The sequence below is a fragment of the Poecilia latipinna genome, unplaced genomic scaffold (genome assembly GCF_001443285.1).
Source record: "Poecilia latipinna isolate Pla-1442-1.1 unplaced genomic scaffold, P_latipinna-1.0 Scaffold1340, whole genome shotgun sequence".
Classification (NCBI taxonomy): Eukaryota; Metazoa; Chordata; class Actinopteri; order Cyprinodontiformes; family Poeciliidae; genus Poecilia; species Poecilia latipinna.
The window spans coordinates 93,998-112,406 of NW_015113956.1; the positions used below are offsets into that span (position 1 = coordinate 93,998).

At 40.3% G+C, this 18,409-nt stretch overlaps 1 protein-coding gene across 1 annotated transcript in view; it reads right to left on the reverse strand.

Moving 5' to 3' along the window:
- vat1 (vesicle amine transport 1) overlaps window positions 1-18,409 on the reverse strand; it is a 36,696-nt gene that overhangs the window by 1,492 nt on the left and 16,795 nt on the right. The window contains exons 3-5 of the mRNA XM_015055880.1: window positions 10,818-10,988; window positions 9,735-9,824; window positions 6,617-6,858 (exon numbers count right to left, since the gene is read on the reverse strand). Of these exons, the coding sequence (XP_014911366.1) occupies window positions 6,617-6,858; window positions 9,735-9,824; window positions 10,818-10,988 (503 nt within the window). The remainder of the gene's footprint in view (window positions 1-6,616; window positions 6,859-9,734; window positions 9,825-10,817; window positions 10,989-18,409) is intronic.

An 18,409-nucleotide genomic window follows, 5' to 3' on the forward strand; every position in this document is an offset into this window, starting at 1 on the left:
TCATTTTCAGCCTCCGTCTGTTATAGAGGATGTTAGATTTGAAAATGTTGGCAGCCGTTTAGAAATCTTGGAGTTGAAATAACAAGCTACATTCTCATTGGGGAATAAAGGCAAAGACTCCTATTTACATCTGGGGCAGCTAAAAAGACTAATCACTAACGTAAGATTCAGATTTCACCTCTGACATGGTTTTTGTCTTTGTTTCAAAATGTTGGTCAAACCCTCTTTTACAACCACTCCCACTCCAATGCATGTGGTGTGATGTTGACTCAGCTCCCAGTTGAAAGTTGCACTTGTATTTCTCCTATGAAAGTTCTTAAAGAGAAATACAAATCAGGTGAACCAAAGCCTTAAATAAAACAAGAATTATTCTGATTGGTGCGTCAATGCCTTTGAGTTTTGCTCGCTGCGGGCAAGAGCGAAAATTAAAAGCACGAACTTCGGTAAATCCACTGAGACGCTCGTTTGGTGGGGGGGTTTCTCCAAACGAGCGTAATGAGACATATTTGGCAATTAGACTGTAGATGTTCAACTTGAGCATTTCAAGGCAGCACAGAAGACAACAACAAATGAATCAACGAATAAACCAACACTGAAATAGTCTTTAGTCATTTTGCTGTCGGTGAGTACATATTTTATCACGTCCTCATCCTCAATTACGTTTTACATACATTCTTGTAGAAGCAACAAAATCTCCCCGCCCCCAAGTAATGAGAAGCTGAGGACAAATTAAAAAGACTTTGTCAACTTATATTTGTCTATGTTGGAGATCTGCTTATAATTTCAACTGCTAAATAAACTAATTTAGACAAAACTTGGGAATATTTGGTAAAACCTCAAATTTCAATCCACATAACATAAAAACTATCTGCAGCCCTTCTTATACGCTGCAGAAAAAGTTATTTTAAAAGTACATCTAAGTGTTTGCTCAGTTTTAAAAATTGTAATTTAAAATACGAATCAGGTTGAAAATAATGCACGTCAATGATCTTCAGGGAAATGCACAATGAAACCGTGGCTATCAGACTACCAGCAGCACAAATGCAGCACAGATGGTCTTATTTCTATTTTAAGACTTAAATATGCGTACGTATTGTTTAAAACTCGCCCATTCATCCTGACGAGAGCAGATATGCATGTTGGTGCCTGTTGCAGAAGATATTGCAAAAATATTCCTGCAAAATGTCTTCCCCCAGAGTAAATAGTCTCCTCTAACAACTGCCCTCAAACCCCCACGCGGTGATAAATTGACCGAGTGGCTCTCCATCATAATGATGAGTGGAGGATCCCAGCCAAGATCTGCCCCACCCTCCTCCTCTTTTGACCACTGAGCTCTGTCCACTGTCTGTTCTTGTCTTCATCACACCCCCTCTTCCTCTTCCCTCTGATCCCCCACCCTATTTGTGCAAGGCAGGCAGACCACCTAACGACCAATGCCAAGGCAACAGGGCCATCTCCTAGCAACGTAAAGCCTGGCTGAAACGTGGCTCTGACGACTTCGACACATGGGAACGGAGGGGGGCAGGAGAGGGAGTGTGGGAGTCTAGAAGCGAAGGGAGGGGCTCGGCGCAACTGGTATCCTTCAGACGAAGGCGAGGGATAAGTTCAGGAATTATAAAAATCATTTTCGGTGAGAGCGAAAGTGGCTGATGTTCTTTCAATCAACTCTCTGGAAAATGCAAACAGTTCTCCAACTGTCAGGCACACCGCCTGCACATAAAACACCAAGTAGAGGACAGAAGTACACGGATGTCTTTATTTCACTCTAATGCTTCTTACGCTGTACTGTAAAACTTCTCTTTGAGTTGTTTATAGTTTCAGATGTTAAAATATTGCATGGAGTTTCACTGAAAATTCTTCAGATAAACTCTCAAATTCATGAGAGGATGCATATGGCTAAATTCAGAAGAAAACCTGTTGGAAGTTGAAAAAAAAAAACACTTGAATCTAATTCAGAGGCAGGTTCACTTTCCTGCAGGACAATTTTAAATATACAACATAAACTTCAATCTAACGGTTTACATCCAGTCACATCCATGTTTAAGAACATGAATTAGAATCCAACTGAGAATTGGAGGCAAGAATTGAAAGTTGATGTTCACAGATGCTTTTCTTCGACTCTGAGCTCTAGCTGTCTTTCAAATATAAACGGGAAAGAATTGAATTCTCTTCATGTGGAAATCTGGTAGAGACATCCACCAAAAGACTTGTAGAGGTAATTCCAGGAAGAAGTGGCTCCACTAAGTTTTGATTGAGGGTTGCTGGATAGTAATGTATGCCAGACTGCTTTATTATCTTCTATAAAATATAATAAACCTTGTAGTAGCAAGGTGATAAAGTGAGGAAGTTCAAGAGGCCCTTTAGCAAGGCACTGTTCTGTCACATGCGGGACGTTTCTGCTTGGTTACACTCTAAATGAAAGATCCAGGTTTAGAAATATTAGAACAGCTTGAAACGGCTGAATCACTACGTAGCGGACTATGAAGTAAATACGAGGACATTTTTACAACAACTTGAGTTGTTTTCCAAATACTTGTCCCATCTATGAACAACTGCTGCACATCATTTATTGCTGGAGGAACTTTTACCACAGTGCACGAAGGGAAAGGCCCCGGGATTTCATACTGCAACACAGTTACCAGAAATTACTTGGTGTACTGCCCTGCATGTTGCTGGGACTCGTCAACTGGCGTAAGCCTTTGGAAACAAACAGCTGTAATAGTGAACTGCTTTGACATTCACACAGAAATCATCTGAACAAAAAACACCACAAGACCAATCCCTTTTTAATGCAAAGATAAAGCAGTTATGTTACAGAACTGAGCCTGTAAGAATAAAGATCAACAACTGCCTTTTAGGAAACAGTTCAATGTGGTTTGGACTCAAATGAAGGCATTGGATTGTTGCAAACTAAAATAAATCCCTGCACCAACAGTATTTACAAGATATGGAAAGTCATTGCTCTTCATTAGCAGGTGTATTCTGCTTAGCATCTTTAGTGGATCAAACCCTTTCATAATCTCAGTTTATGCACGTTTATGGAAGTTACATTTGAGACTTTCAGACATTTTTAAGAATATAATTTAAATTAATGAACAATGATTATAAGCAATATAAAATAACTTTATTAAAATATGTGTTTTTCAGCTCTAAAATTTTTAGCAAGATGTCTATCTGTGCAAAAGATCATTGCAATAAAAATCTTCTTGCCTCCTTACAGATTTAGTCTTTTTTTCCCCCCCGTGTTGCAATGTTTGAAATCAAACAAAATTTAACATCAGACATATTAAAACTGTGTAAAAGCAAAATGCAATTTTAGAAAAATAGGTGCCCAGGACAACTCTATTTGAAAAGGTAATTGCACGTTAAACCTAATAACTGTTTGCAAATTCTGCTATCGATCGATTACCAACAGTCTTTAACATCACTCTGGAGGAATTTTCGCCCAGACTGGAGATTTTCGACCATGAACAAAATGTCTCAACTGGAGTTAAGTTCAGACTTTGACTAGGCCACTCCAAAAGCTGGCTGCGAAGCATTTGATCATAAGGCAATACATTTTCCTTCAGTTTTCTGCTGAAGAGCAACATTAATGGCTCCAACAACTACAGCAGCACCAGCAAAGCAGCCCCAGTCCATCACACAGCCACCACCATGTCTAGCTGTCTGTTTGATGTTCTTTTTGTGAGGCGTGTTATTTTTAAGCCAGATATAACAAACCAAACATGTTTTGACGACGCACACTTTCCAAAACGTTCTAGTTTTGCAAATGAGTCAACAGAATATTTTCAAAATCCAAAATCCAAAATCCTTCTGGAGCAAATAGATGACATAGGCCTTTGTTTTCCCATTGATTGGCAAGGCGATGCTTTTACCTTGGATCTGTACGATGAATACATTTTAGTCTCTTTTGTGTTGCTGAATCATGAATCACAACTTTAACTGAGGTCTACAGTGCTTTTAATGTCATCTTGGATTCCTTTCTGATTGTTAATGGAAACTCTTAGAGTTTATCCATCAAATTGATTAAGATTGGATCATGACGTTTTGCATTTTTAACTCCTATAGCCTACTTCATGTTGATTCTTCAAGTCAGGCAGGTTGAACCAAAATAAAAGTGGTTAATCTTTTAATTTATGATCGAACATGGGACGGCAGTAGCTTTTTCTACACAGGGCATCTATTAATTAACAGAATCAGAATTTGAAAACTGACAAAAAGAAAAGCAAAAATGGAAGAAATAAGAAAAGACTTTTTCCAGAGCATTGCAGCATATGGATGTGTAGGAGGAGACGGTCATGCTAATTTCTAAACGTTTTGTGGTTTTACAGATTTCTCTCGTAAATCAAGTACAGACAAGCGGGAAGGGCTGTGATGAATGAGGTCAGGGCGTGGCACTTATACGCGGGTTAAGACAATTCATCCGCTGCTCCCTCCCCAGCAGCTTTTTGTCTTTGCGACACCTCGCGCCGGAGTATTGGTGTCAGCAGACATAAACCTGTAAACTTTACACCAAAAGACATGACATCCACCTTTAAATCTTCTCTGTATCTCCACATCATGTCTTTTTTTTTTCTTCCACACATCAGGGCCCCTCCCTAAGATAGACGCATACGCTGACTAAAGGATGTCACCATAGCAACAGGAGAGAAAGAGGGGAAAAAAAGATACACAGTGAACAGGGAGAAAGCAGAGAATAAAGCCAGTTAGAGAGAGAGACAGAGAGGGAGTCAATAACCTAAGCATGGCAAAAAAAAAAGAAGAATCAGATATAAAGAGCAGACAGATGGAGAGGCAGAGAAAGAGCGTCAGATGGCGGAGAAAGACAGCGGGTGTTTCTCTCTGGCCAACCAAAATACTGACCAGCTCCGATTTTGACAACAGAAGATGTCCTTATGACGCTCCCTTTTTTATCCATTCTCCCTCTCTATTCATATCTGTTAGCGCTGTTAATTCGTCTGCAACAATCAGAGCCTGTCGGCCCCAGTGACTTATGCTGAACGAGGCATTGAGTGTCTTGTGGACAACTTTCTGTCTCTGAGTGTGAGCCTGAGGGCCACACCCAGCTGCTGCTGCAGATCAGCACACAAAGACGCAAAATCTACCTGGCATTAATGTGTCTTTAGAGCACTTCCAAAATGTAAAAATGAGTGTAATTCAGAAGTGACTGCAGTCAAGTCACATTAGATCAGTCAGAGCAAGAAGAGGAGGGATGGATTCAATCAGATTAACATCCAGATCCAGATCTCTTTACGGAAATGCACTTCTGAGCACAAATCAGGCAAATCAAAAGCGGGCACAGATCCAAAACTAATGTTGTAAAAATGAGGAAAAGACCTACATTTTAGTTTTAGCCAAACAAAATAGTTATTTTGTTGAATTTTAATCACGTTTTCTTCAAAATAGCAAGTAGGAAGCTTCTTATAGCACTAAATCTGTGTAGCTTAATGTGAGCTAAATGTCAACTCACAGCTAAATTAGCATTAACATAATCTTGAAAAAGTAAAAAAAACAAAACAAAAAAAACAAAACAGGTTTTCTTAGTTTAGACATATTGTGGTTTTCATAATTATTTCATCTGCAAATATTGAAGTCAAACTTGTTAGTTTGTTTTTTTCTTATTTGTCAAAAATAGAAAACCTTACTCATAAGGTTCCAAATCCAGAGGTACTGAAACATAAAAATGATAATTGCACTATTTTAGAGCTTAAAATAACTTTAAACATTAGATATGGTATGGCAGAAAATGTTTGTAGTTGTAAAAATATAACATCTTAAAACTTTGATATACAATGCTGTTAAAAAAAAGTATCTGGCCTTTTAGAGATTTCTCCCTACTTTTATTATCAGCCAAAGAAAACCTGAGTGAATACAAAAGGTTGTCAAATCATAATTTTATTTATTAAGTGTATGAAAATTATCTGAAGCAACTTGACCTTACTTGAAAATTCACCCTGCACTCCTTGCTAAATCTTGAAACAACTGAGATTACTCACAATAAATCAATTTCACACTCCCCTGTTCACTGTCAGATCTGTAGAATCAACAAATCACTGAGAGCTTTCATCCTTCTGCTCAGTCGTCAGATGCCAGCAGGTTGCAGATGTTTCAGGCTTGTTTTCACTGGGAAAACCACCTGAACTCTCTGATGTGAACGTAGAACCGGCTGAACAAGAAAATAACCTGAAATCGATCAATTTGAGCCCAACACTTTCTCCATTGATGGAAAACTTTTTTTTAATCAATCTGAACATTGAACCCGACTGCATTGTTTGATAAATAGGATCAAATTAAAAAGCAGAGAATCAGGCTGTATGATTTAATTTACTATTTTGTTACAAATTAATGCTGTAAAAATAAATTGTATTGAACTGATTTGAATTTAACTTCGTAGTTGATTTTTCTATTTACTCTAAACTCTTTTTTGCAGCACCTTACCTTTCTGACGGCTAGTTTTCACACATTTAAAATTCTTGAATATTTTTGTGGAAAAACAAAAATTACCGTTTTGGATTTTTTTTTTATTTCTCTTTGCAATTCCCGTTAAAAACATCAACTCTGAGTCAATGTATTAGAGGTGTGAAAAATCGAGATGCAAACAGCAAAAATCAACAACCTGCTCAAGATGCCAGGTGGAGTCGATGCGTGGTTTGACTTTGCCCTGCTTGTACAGATCCAGGATGGTGTTCATGGCCTCAGTGATGAGCTCCATCTCCCCGTCCAGGTAGCCCAGGTGAAACCCACACACCGACTTGTTGCCTTGAATAAGGCTGAGCGTGTGGATGGAGAACTGGTGGTACCAGTTCTTAGCCACGGCGATCAGGTTCTTCCTCTGACCCGCCAACATGTTGGCCGCACCTGAAGGGGACGAAGATCAAAGAACAGGCACAATGTAAAACTTGACTCCGTTAACTTTACATATTGTGTTTTAGTATTTGGTAGTGTACAGGTGCTATTTTACAGCCACCTAGAATCATTTTAAAGCACAACCAAGTAACTATGTTGTCATATAAATGATATAGGTATATATATCAAATATGACTTCAAAGAAATTTGACTTCTTAATTTAACTCCTTGAAATTGGGCCTATATTTCTTTAAGAAACTCTTGCTCTGACACTTCTCCTTCAAGAAGTCATCACAACATCCTTCCTCTATTAACCTTTTCACAAAAGGTTTTACCAGCTTTACACTGAGAAGTAGTTTGTACAATGAGCTCAGAAGTTGCGCAGTTCTGCCAGGTGTTTACTAACTGTGGCTGACTAGTCTGAAGGAGCTGAGTGGAGGGTAAGGAGGAGCTTTGTCCTTGAAGGCGGGGCTTGGTCCCATCAAGCGTTTGGCACAGCTGAATAGTTGCCATGGGAAATTAAACATCTCAAACATAAGAAATGGGATTTCTTATGTTTGAGATGTTTAATCAAGTAAAGCTTAAAAAAGTCGATTTGACATAATAGTGCCTCTTTAAAAAAATCAAAAGCGGTGGTGTTGAAAGGTCACGTCTCACTTAGGCAATGAGAACCATCCGCTGTTTCACCTCTCTCGCGCCTATTCTCCCACCCTCAAAACCCTCTTTAGCACTTCAGCAGCCACTGCCATCACATCCTCCTCCAGTCCCCCTCCTTACGGGTTCACTTAACGGTCTCTCTACTCTCAATCTTTGCGTTCCTTGGATTGGAGGAAAAGGGTGGGGGTGAGGGTGGTATGGACAAAGCATGCTCTGAGAGAACCAAGGGACCCGGCCCGCCGTATTCACACACATTCCAGGTTTCATGCAGATAGAACACCCCATTGTTCCACCGTGCCTACTTCTGATAAGCTGGAGGAGAAGCGGCCCGGCGCAGAGGGACTGGAGAGGCTGAATGGTTGAGGTTGGAGGGCACCATGCTGGGTAGGGGCTTTCTGAGCAACACGCAAAAAAAGGCGAGGCCCTGTTCTCCATGGATGCCGACCCCGCCCACTCCATGCATGCATTTGGATTTGCATTGTAACAGAGGGAGCGTAAAAGGGCTTCCCACGGATGACACACAGCTCACTGAGGACATGGGCCTCCACAGAGAGGCCAATCCGCCCACTAGAAAGCAGCTTTTACTCTGTGGCAAGTGTGAAACCCACAACTATTCTATTTATTCACAGCCAGCCTGAAAGATCCCGGGAGAACTTTTTTTTTTTTTTTTTGGAAAAAGCAGCAACTAATTGTTCTTTATGCAGTTGCTACATAAAAGTCAAAAAATGTAATAGTGTGGATTCTTCAGGATGAATTCCAGCTATAGTCCAAAAGGATAAGAATGTAAAGAATTTGGTTTGATAATGTGAATATGTAGCTGATGTGTTCCAAGAAGAAATGCCTCAAATCTCCTCAAAGACCAGAGAAAGTCTGCAGGCTACAACCAACTTTCACTTTTATGCGTCAGATTTTTTATTAAATCCAAAATTTAAGAAGCAGATTAGCTTGAAACAAGTGGAAAAAAAGTACCTCGGTAGATTTAAAGATACATGTAGTGATGCATCATTTTTTTAACACATGTACACTGAGAATAAAAGCAAAATAACAGGTAATGAAGTATGGATTTCTACTGCTGCATATCTCAAAATTCAAAGATTTTTAACAAAATAAAAATAAAATGGGTGCGCTTTTTGTGATGACATCACAAGAGGCACAAGAAAAGCTGTGGTGAATGAGTGACGTTTGACAGATTTTAGCATTCAAGTTGCAACCTTAATGTCTTGGAAGCCGTAGCTTTATCTACAAGAACCAAAAACATAAATGATGCCGTCTTGAGTCACCATTGAAACAACAACCAACTGCAACAATTATCTTCTGGACATTAAGTGGTACAAATTGGTTTGTGCTTTTAAGCATAAAAACAGTTGGATGACGCAGCAGGACACCCAACACACCTGAACGACAAAGACAAACAAACCTAATAAAAAAAAAAAAACAGACCGAACTGAAGGCTCTGGAGCTGCCAAGTAAAAGTCTGATATGCTAAATCTGTTTGGAGACACAGTGGTGTGACCTTCTGCAGGCCAGCCGAGCTTGAAATCTGTACAATGTGGGTAAATTTAAAGCTGTTCAGCAAAAAAAAGATGGGGGGAAATGGGCTCAATTATACCAAGGGTGGCAGAAGCAGTTGTTAGGTTTAGGAGGCATTTAAATTTTCAACCTTTTCCCCTCCTCATAATAAATCTGCCAACTTTTTCCACAAAATTGAACATATTGGGGGGAGAAAAGTAACTACTGACTTTTGAGAATGAAATCTGGCCCTCCGTCTGTCATATATTCGACTGTTGTTAATTTTTTCAGAAATCCATGCACAGTTCTGATATGAAGGTAAAACACTGTGCTGCAGCGATTCCAAATACAAGTTAACACATTTGAATGAGTTATCCGATTAAAAACTTTGAAGAAAAGAGAAAAAAAAATGGAAAGAAAAATACAAAAGGTCAGATCTGTGTGCTGATTGGTTGTGATGTCATCAAAAGCATGTTTGCACAAACGGGGGAAGGTAGAGGTTAATTTGATAAAAAAAACAAAACAAAAAAAAACACTATTTGCATAGCAAATTAAACAGTAAGTTTGATTGATTATACAGAAAAGTCTGGTTAATAACTTTGAATCAATCCATGTTTGAGATTTGGCACCAGCAAAACATGAATAGCAACATTTTACGCCAAGCTATGTCGCATTTTTGCAACATCGGTTATCTTGCTGCTGGATTTATTATTTCCACTTACCATAGGTGATGAGCTTTCCCATAGGCTTCAGCAGATTGTAGGCCTTGTGGGTGTCTGATCCTCCGAGTGGGTCGAGGATGATGTCCAGCCCTGAGGCACAGGAGGCAAGCGGTGGAAATTATCTATGGTGTGAATTCAGCAAGCGCAGCCCGCCAGGTCTCCTCTGGCGGGCTGCCCCTCCGCATGCCAAAGTTCAATAGGAGTAGCGAGTGTAGCCAAGCTGCTCCATGTTTACTCAAACCCATAAAGGAGGACAGGAGGAACGTAACAGAACCTTCCTTTGCGATTGCTTTTTTCCATTCATGTCTCTTGTCTGACAAGAGGGATGAGATGTCTCCCTGTTGCTATCATTTCAGCACAACAATCTGCACAGATGGTAAAACCAGACAATGGAGGTTTCTCTGTGGCTTATTAATGTCCAACCATGTAGGTTCTGCCTTAATGATGTTCCTTTGTGCCACAGGGAACTCCTTAAATTGGGCTACCCCTCCTTGCTCCGCTAAACCCCGGTCCTATTGATTGCAGGGCCTCGCAGCATGACTCTGCCTTGACCGAAGCACACATGAATTGACAGAGAGTCAAAGATAGAAGGATTGGTGGTGAGCACATTGATTCGGGCTTCTAATTAGATACATTCTGTGTAAAGTGTCAGCTCCTGCTTTCAACCTATCTGTCTCCGATGTCTGCCTGACTCAAAAATGAACGGAGACAGATGGGGAGAGGTGCCAATGAGACGAGCTTTCTGGGAAACTATATTATATTTGAAACCGGAGCAGTATGACCTGGACTTTGTTTCATTTAGCTAATAAAAGAGGCAGGATTTTAGTTAAGTTCCTAGAAGCAGTTCCAGCTACATATAACTTTTCTCGCTACTATGTTTGGGGCAGACAGCATCTGTGTTTGGAGAGAAAAATTTTGCTTGGTGGGAAACTGTGAGAAACTGAAACAAAAATCTTGAAATATCCAATGTCAAAATGCGTAATGCTAGCAACAGAGGTGCTGTTTTTTGAATCGCATTCTCCTGTGGAAACAAAATCCAAATTTAGGACATTTAATCTCGGCGGATGCTGAGCTCTCGTTCACCTTTTGGACTGATCTTGCGAACTTCCTCCACGTAGTCCTTGGTGCGATAGTCGATGGCATGCGTGACCCCACCCTGACTGATGGCCTCATGTTTGCTTGCTGACGCGGTGCCGAACACGGTCACATCTTTCACAGTCTTGCACAGCTGAGTGGCTGCGATGCCGACGCCACCTGAAGAGAGGGTAAAATAAATCAACGGTTAATGCAGGGAAATGCATCTGTTGGCTTTGACCTTTCGTCTCCACAGACTCTCCTTGCTGCTCTCCGGCTGGATTTTAGAGTTTAGTCGTCAGAGAAGCTTATTCAAAATGGTTTCCTCTTTCTGTTCTTGATGTAAACATTTGTATTTATGAAAACCACCACACCACAGAGCTGCACCGGTTGTCTTTCAGATGCATGAAAGAAAGTCCAATTTTGGCAACACCATGTTTTCTCCCCCCCGTCGACTGGTCACAGAAGCTACACCAAAACTCATTTCTAATTGGGCGATCAGTCCCTTGTGATGGCTCCTCCCCCTAAAGAGGCTGTTGTGTGTGAAGACAACAGCATTATTCATTTTCCCACCACATAGCGGTATTTTAAAGTACAATCAAGTAATTATGTTAAGTTGATAAAAATGGTATAAATGGAAAACTATGGTTACATAATTTAACTCCTTGAAATTGGGCCTCTGTCTCTTTAAGAAACCTTCCGACACTCCACCATTAGGAAGTCATTAAAACATCGCCCTTCTATTAACCCTTTAACAATGTTTTACCAGTGTTGCACTGAGAAGTAGCTGACATAATGAGCTCAGCTGATCTACCAAGTGTTTGCTAATTGCTGCTGGCTAGTCAGAAGGAGCTCCAAGGAGGAGTTGCATCCTCGACGATGGTACTAGACCCAACCAGAAAGAAAGTGTTTGTCACAAGACACCCAGACTGGACCCATTAACAAGGCCTAATCAACTGTTACAAAATCTGATTGCGATGAATGTATTTTTCCCCCCTCATTTGTGTGAGTTCTACACATCTCAGACAATCTTTAAATCTTAACTTTTACAAAATATGTCACCCAGTTCTAGTTAGAAAGTGAGGAGGCCAAAATCCAAGGATGAAGAAACACATTCTGCTGTTTTGTTCAACCTTGAACTGGTAACACAGCTGCTTGTTTCCAAAACGATTTCATTCATGGCTAAGAAAACGTGCATATAAGGAAACCAAGACGGTTCTGGAAAGAGAGATGAACAACACAACACACACCTCCGGCCAAAAGTAAAGCAGCTTTCACTCTCCTGTTGCTGGCAGTTTTAAACCGAAGCCTGGCAGATTAAGACAGTAGCTCCAAAACATTATTTTGTCTTTCTGATTTTAGGGTTTAAATCCACTTTCTTTTTGTCTTGATTTATTCTTCCTCAATAAATAAAGTACCTGAAAGCTGGAAATGGACGAATTGTAGAATAGGAGTTAAACCATCTTATTTTCTTTGATTTTAGTTCATTAGAAGAGATGCGATATTAACCGACTGTAATTAGTAAGATTGCATCTAATGTAAGCTTACGTAAGACATTCATTTTCACTTTTGATTGTTTCATTAACAATGATTCCTAAGAAAATGAGGTCTCATCTTCTATTTAAGTGCAATTATTGAATCAATAAAAATTTATGCTTCAAAATAAATACTTTTTACAACAATTTAGAAGATTAAGACAAACTTGATTAAGATATAAACCTTTGTATCTCTTAAACTATTTTGAGCAAAATCCTCCACAAAATGGAGCTCGACAAGAATTCCCATTCGACGCATATTTTCGGGGCCAGGTAAATTTGATTTGCATTATTTATTGCGACAAACAACCAAGTCAATAACAGAGTGGATGTGTTTTTGCCCAGGGGTATGTATGAGGCATATTAAACACAATTACATTAACTCAGCTGGCCCGGGGAAAGTAAACACCCACACAAAAGACAAATACATCCAACTCTGGAGAAAGTAGCTTTTGTCACCCTGTGGTAAATCCAATTTTGCAGTTTGCATTCTCAAGACGAAGTAAAGTACCAGAAAAACACAAGAGTAGCTGTAAGAACAACAACAACAAAAAAAACTTCCACAATGTCCAAGACTTTAAATACAAGTAGAGGTTTGGACTATTTGGATTTTTCTTTGCTGTGTTTGAATGCCGTAGCCGGTGTTTGCAGAAGGAACCGTTGCGAGGAGTAATAGGTTACCGATAAGCAAGTGGCTTGTTTGAAATGAAAGCTGACTGGAGGGGCAGAGGCTGCAAGGCATCCATAAAGGTCACTCATGCCTGACCAGGAAAGAGCACATCTTATCTGATACCAGAGAGAATAAAGGAGCACAGAGCAACAGCTGCATTCAATAACATTTACTTTTACTGGGACTAGATGGGAAATTAAATGTGGTGAGAAATATGCACACCAAGAACATGAAGAAAAGATTTCCACTTTGAGTGAGAACATTCTGAGTGAAGAATGCTGCACTGATTTTAGGCATGCATGTCAGCTTTCAGGGGAGAATGGTGTGCACTGGATGATGCCGGTGCACCTCTTGTCCCTTCATCTGAACATAAATGTTTCTGAGCCAGTGAGCCTGTCTGATAGCACAACTTCCTCAACCAAACCCAGGCAGCTTCTCTCTGTGGCAGCATGGCTGCATAAAAACACAAAAGCAAACAGCGGTGTCTTCAGAAGAAATGAAAGTACTGAGATTTACCGATATCATTTGGATATATGTTCAAGATAAAGCCGTTCTCTGGTAGTGCAGGTCATCGACGGGTTCCTGTGAGATGAACAGGCCGGCTGCTGCATCACTATAATCGCGCCTGTTGATGGTGTTAATGTAGCTGAAGAGAAAACAAAACTCAAGGCTGTTGCTCTTGGATGCGAGCGCTGTCGTGGCCGCGTTGTAACAGCAACCGTCTCTCCTCGCTCTCAGTGAGAAAACCGAGTTTGTGTTGCCAAGGTAACCTCAGCCAAATTGCCAGCAATGACAGAGCAAAGGGAACCATTTTGTCTCATTGACTGCTCTTCCTTCGGGCACACAGGCGCAACAATCGCGAGTTTGTCAGCAGTCCATTTTTGACGGCTACAGCTGAGCATTTGTCTTGAGAAGTCGCCTGAAAAGGCGCCGTATTTCTAATGATTATAAAACACAAATATACAAACATGAGGGGAAGTTTGTGTAATTTATGAGGTGTGAGGTGTCCAACAGAATCTTATATGCTCACATTTAAATATTTAACTATAGTAATTGTCATAAATTTTGTGATTTCCGTTCACTGCAGCTGTGTAGAGAAACGTATTAAATATAAATGCAGAAATCATTTTCTGTTGAACAAAAAAAGGAGAATTTGCTGTAGTGCCTTTCAAAAGAATCACATTGGATTTCTGTGTGACAAATACAAAGCAGCACATTATTGTGAAGTTCAAAGTAATTATATAGAAATCTGACCATGAATGAAAGTGTGAAACGTAAAACATATGTTTGATTCAACACCCAGGGGTCAATATTTTATACAACAGTCTTTTCTTACATCGAGAAACTAAAGTTTTTGACAATTCTTCTCAGTCAAATTGGAGGGAAAATATCAGTGAAGAGCAAGTTAAAGTACTTAGGTCTGGACTTTGACTGGACCGTTCCAACACAAGTCAATGATCTGATAGAGACCAGTGGTTCTAAATCCCAAACATATCATTCTCCAAAGCTTAAAAATGGGTGATTAACAGGAAGTAATGAAATCATTTGAATATGATTTGGTGGAGCAGAGACACAAACAAACATGGAGGATTCACTGGTGTTGTATATCTGGCTGAATTTCCTCCTGGAAAGTGAACCTCTGCTTCAGTCTCAGATCTTTTCACACCAATAGTTATTTTTCCCAGTATTACTCTGTTTTTAGCTCCAGGTCATTCCAACTTCCCAGCAAAAATGACCAAAAAGCTGCTGAAGAAAAGCCAGCCCACAGTATAATGCGACCACTGCCACAGTTCACTTTTGTGGACGCTGCGTTTAAGGCGAGACACAGAGCTAGTTTTTCTCCATACATGGCATTTTGAGTAGAGGTAAAAAAGTTAATTTTTAATCTCATCAACAACTCAGTTTGTGGCAAACTCTAAGCAAACCTCAATGCTTTACAATTGGCTCCTTTTTGCCACTCTTTCATGACAGAGAAATTTGTGGAGTAGATGATAATTGTCGTCTTAACAAACCTCTACTCCTCTGATTAATGCTCCATTTATTCAGCCTCTCAGTTTAATTGGATGGTCATGTTTTGGTAGGTTTCTAGTGGTTTGCATGTTCAAATACCAGATTGAAAGGTGCTCTGTGATGTGTTCAAAGCTTGGAATATTCAAACATTTCCACAGGCCCTAACCCCATCTGCTGTGTTTCTTGGTATTCATGATGACAGTGTAGAATCGATGTTATCGAACAAATCTCTGCTACACTTTCCAAAAACATGTAAATACATTTAAAACATGTCATTATCCTTCCACTTCTGAAATACGCACAACGTTTTGTCCATAAAATCCTCCACACACACACATTAAAGCCTGTTGTTGTAATGTGATGTGGTGTGAATAAGCTGTATGAGGAACTGTACATTATTTTGAGCCTGTTTTTAGTCAGACTGTACCCGTTTCTGAATCCCATGGGAACAAACTCCCATGCGTCCAATCACAAGACTGCAGAACTGTGCCAAGAGCCCCTCAGTCCCCTCACCTCCAATCAGACACGCACATCCATACATACACACATTGCAAAGGCAAGATAAGCTTCCTTCCCAGTTAGCTGCTGGTATCTGCTAATCTTCACAAATATGCAAGGATTAAAATATTAGCCTTCAGTTTCTGCATTTACTTGTTTTTCCCCCAGATTTACATTTTTCCCCAGCATGTCCTCGGAATCGAACCATCTCTCTTCGGAGGTTACGGCTTAAAACTAGGAACGAAGAAGAAAAGGCAACCCAAACCAATACTTGCTGCTATTTGCAGTTATTCTCCTCAAGATTCGATTTAAGTGTTTACGCTCGAAGACAAGGACGACCCAAACATTCTCCACCTAAACGGAGCACAGAGGGGGTTTTGTCTTCCCCCACAATCCTTATGTTCTTGCATTTTGGCACACATTGTGCTCCACAACATGGCTGTTAGGAGCGAATTGGAATTTTCCCCAAAAAACGCGCAGAAGGAATCCAGATTGAGACTGAGGCCCCTATTATTGCTCCACACCCAGTGGTTCATCAGAAAGAGGGAGGGTGGAATGGACAGAATGTGCTAAAATCTCTCAATCAAACAAGGAAAATGATATTCTTGTGTTTATTTCCTGAATAAATGTGACGATCACAGTGCTGGCTGTTTGTATGAGGGCCGCCTGTGATGCCAGGTGTTGCCATATTGTTACCGTCAGCACACTTAAACGGCTGGCTCCTCATCACAGCTCTCCGCTTTTCTTCTTTTTAGCATATTTTTTTCAACGTATTTGCACATTTCCTCCCAGACTTGTATCTTTTCTAACCTATCATTAGGTTGTGGTGGTGGCTTGCAGAAAGAATGAAATAAAAACATGGAGCAGAGCATCTCTTTTTAGCCAAACTCCCAGTGGCAACATTACAACACGGACAAGCAAATAAATGACCGTTTCATTGCAGATGGAAAAGATTGAGCACTGTTCAGATACTAGTGCTAGCATAATGAGAGGAGCTACAGTTGGGTGTTTGTGAACGTGTACTTTTGAGGTATTACACTGCATTATGTAACGCTGTTGTTTTTCTTGGGTGCGTGCGGGAGTGTGGGCTTGAAATGCAGTTCAGTGTGCTCTCTCTCTCTCTCCCTCTCTGAAGGTGATTTTCATAGAGGAAGTTCATTTTTAGTGACTGGGTGAGTGAAGGAGGCCCTTGTAACTTCCTCCGTTAGCATTCTCATATCATATGTCAAATAAAACCTCGAGCTGCAGAAAACTAATATTACAGACCTGCACGCAGAAAGAAACATGCACAAACTCCTTCCCTGTCTTCATGGTTGCAAAAGCTGTTGCACACAAGCAGGTGTCCTAACAAAGGCTTCGCATCCACCTGTGATTATGTGGTGGCGGGTAGGGCGGGGAGGGGGTGAGGGGTAGACGGGGTCAATTGTCAAAAACTGCAGCACTGAAAGCGCGAAGGAGAAATGTGATTGGAGGGCTGGGTTGGAGGTTGCCCTGGTTTCCTTCCACTATCAGCGCAGCTGATCTGCCGCCGGCGATGGCAGGCCCAGGGAACGCGGAGACGGTTCAACCACACAGCCCAGACTCCCGCTCAGTGGTCAGAGTGGATTAACATTCGCTAAACTGGGGTAAGGAAATCATTCTCAGACACTTTTGTCACAGGCTAAGAGAAAAACTTCATCCCTAGAGTCGTAAGTACAAATGAGCTGATGCTCAAGCAACATGAGACTGAATAATAAATGAGAATAATAGCATATCAAAGACTCCAGGGAGGAAAAACAACAAATACATTGTTTCATTTAGTTCCCAACAGGAAACAAAACAGAACTTTGAACCATTCAGCCCTAAAAACATCTTTGACTTGTCATTTTTACCCCCAAACACATCTGCAGTCAGCCACGCACAGAAGACAGAGACGCCCGAGGCCCTGCCTGCAGGGTTGACAGCAGCCATGAATATCCACACCAGGCTGCAATTCTCATTTAGCAGAACCAAGACATCCAGCCACCTGTCATACCCACTTTACTTTAATTTGATGTTCATGGCAGTATGATGGATGTGTTTAAAGCAAACTCGCAGCAAGTACAGTGCTGAAAACATTTACTGGTACCTCTAAAGATGCACACAAATATTTTGAATCAGAAGGATAATCTCCCACTGGAAAATTGAAGAGAAATCCAACCTTTGAGTCCATTTGAAAGATTTACTAAGCCTCGAGTTATTTCTTTTACACTTTTTGCTCTTGTTCAGTTCACTGTGAAAGTCTGCAGTTTTGAAATGTTAATGTCCAGGTACTTTAAAGAGTTCATGTTGTCATTCACTCTAACAAAGTTCAGCTGAAAGAGAAACAAGCCCACAGCATCACAGATCCACTACCATGCTTAACATACAGGAGGTACTTTGACACAAACTCACCCTTGGTTCCTAAAAAAAAGTAAATTTTTACTCTCAAGGGGAAAGAGCTAAGGGTTCCAGTTAAAGTCCCAATAGCATATTGAAAACTCTAGTAAGCATGTAGCTGGTATTTACCTGCTTACTGTTGCTATGGGGACTTTGACTTCAAGCTCCTTATGGAGATTTACATTTTTCCCTTTTTTTTGCTATGGAATGACAAGCCAATATTGGGTCTTTGTCAAGCTCATAGTGTGAGTGAAAGAAATGGGATTCTAGGTCATATGGTCTTTATCCTCCAGAAAAACAGAAAATTCTGGATTACTTACATCTAGGATTGCACAATAAATCGATTTTATCAATAAATAATTTTTTCCCCACAACTGTGCTACTGCGATTTCCATTGTTCAGAATGATGTTAGCCCACCTAAGTCTATCATCTTTTTTTTTTTTTTTTTTTTTAAAAGGGTTTTTTTAGGGTTTTTTTTTTTATTAATTTT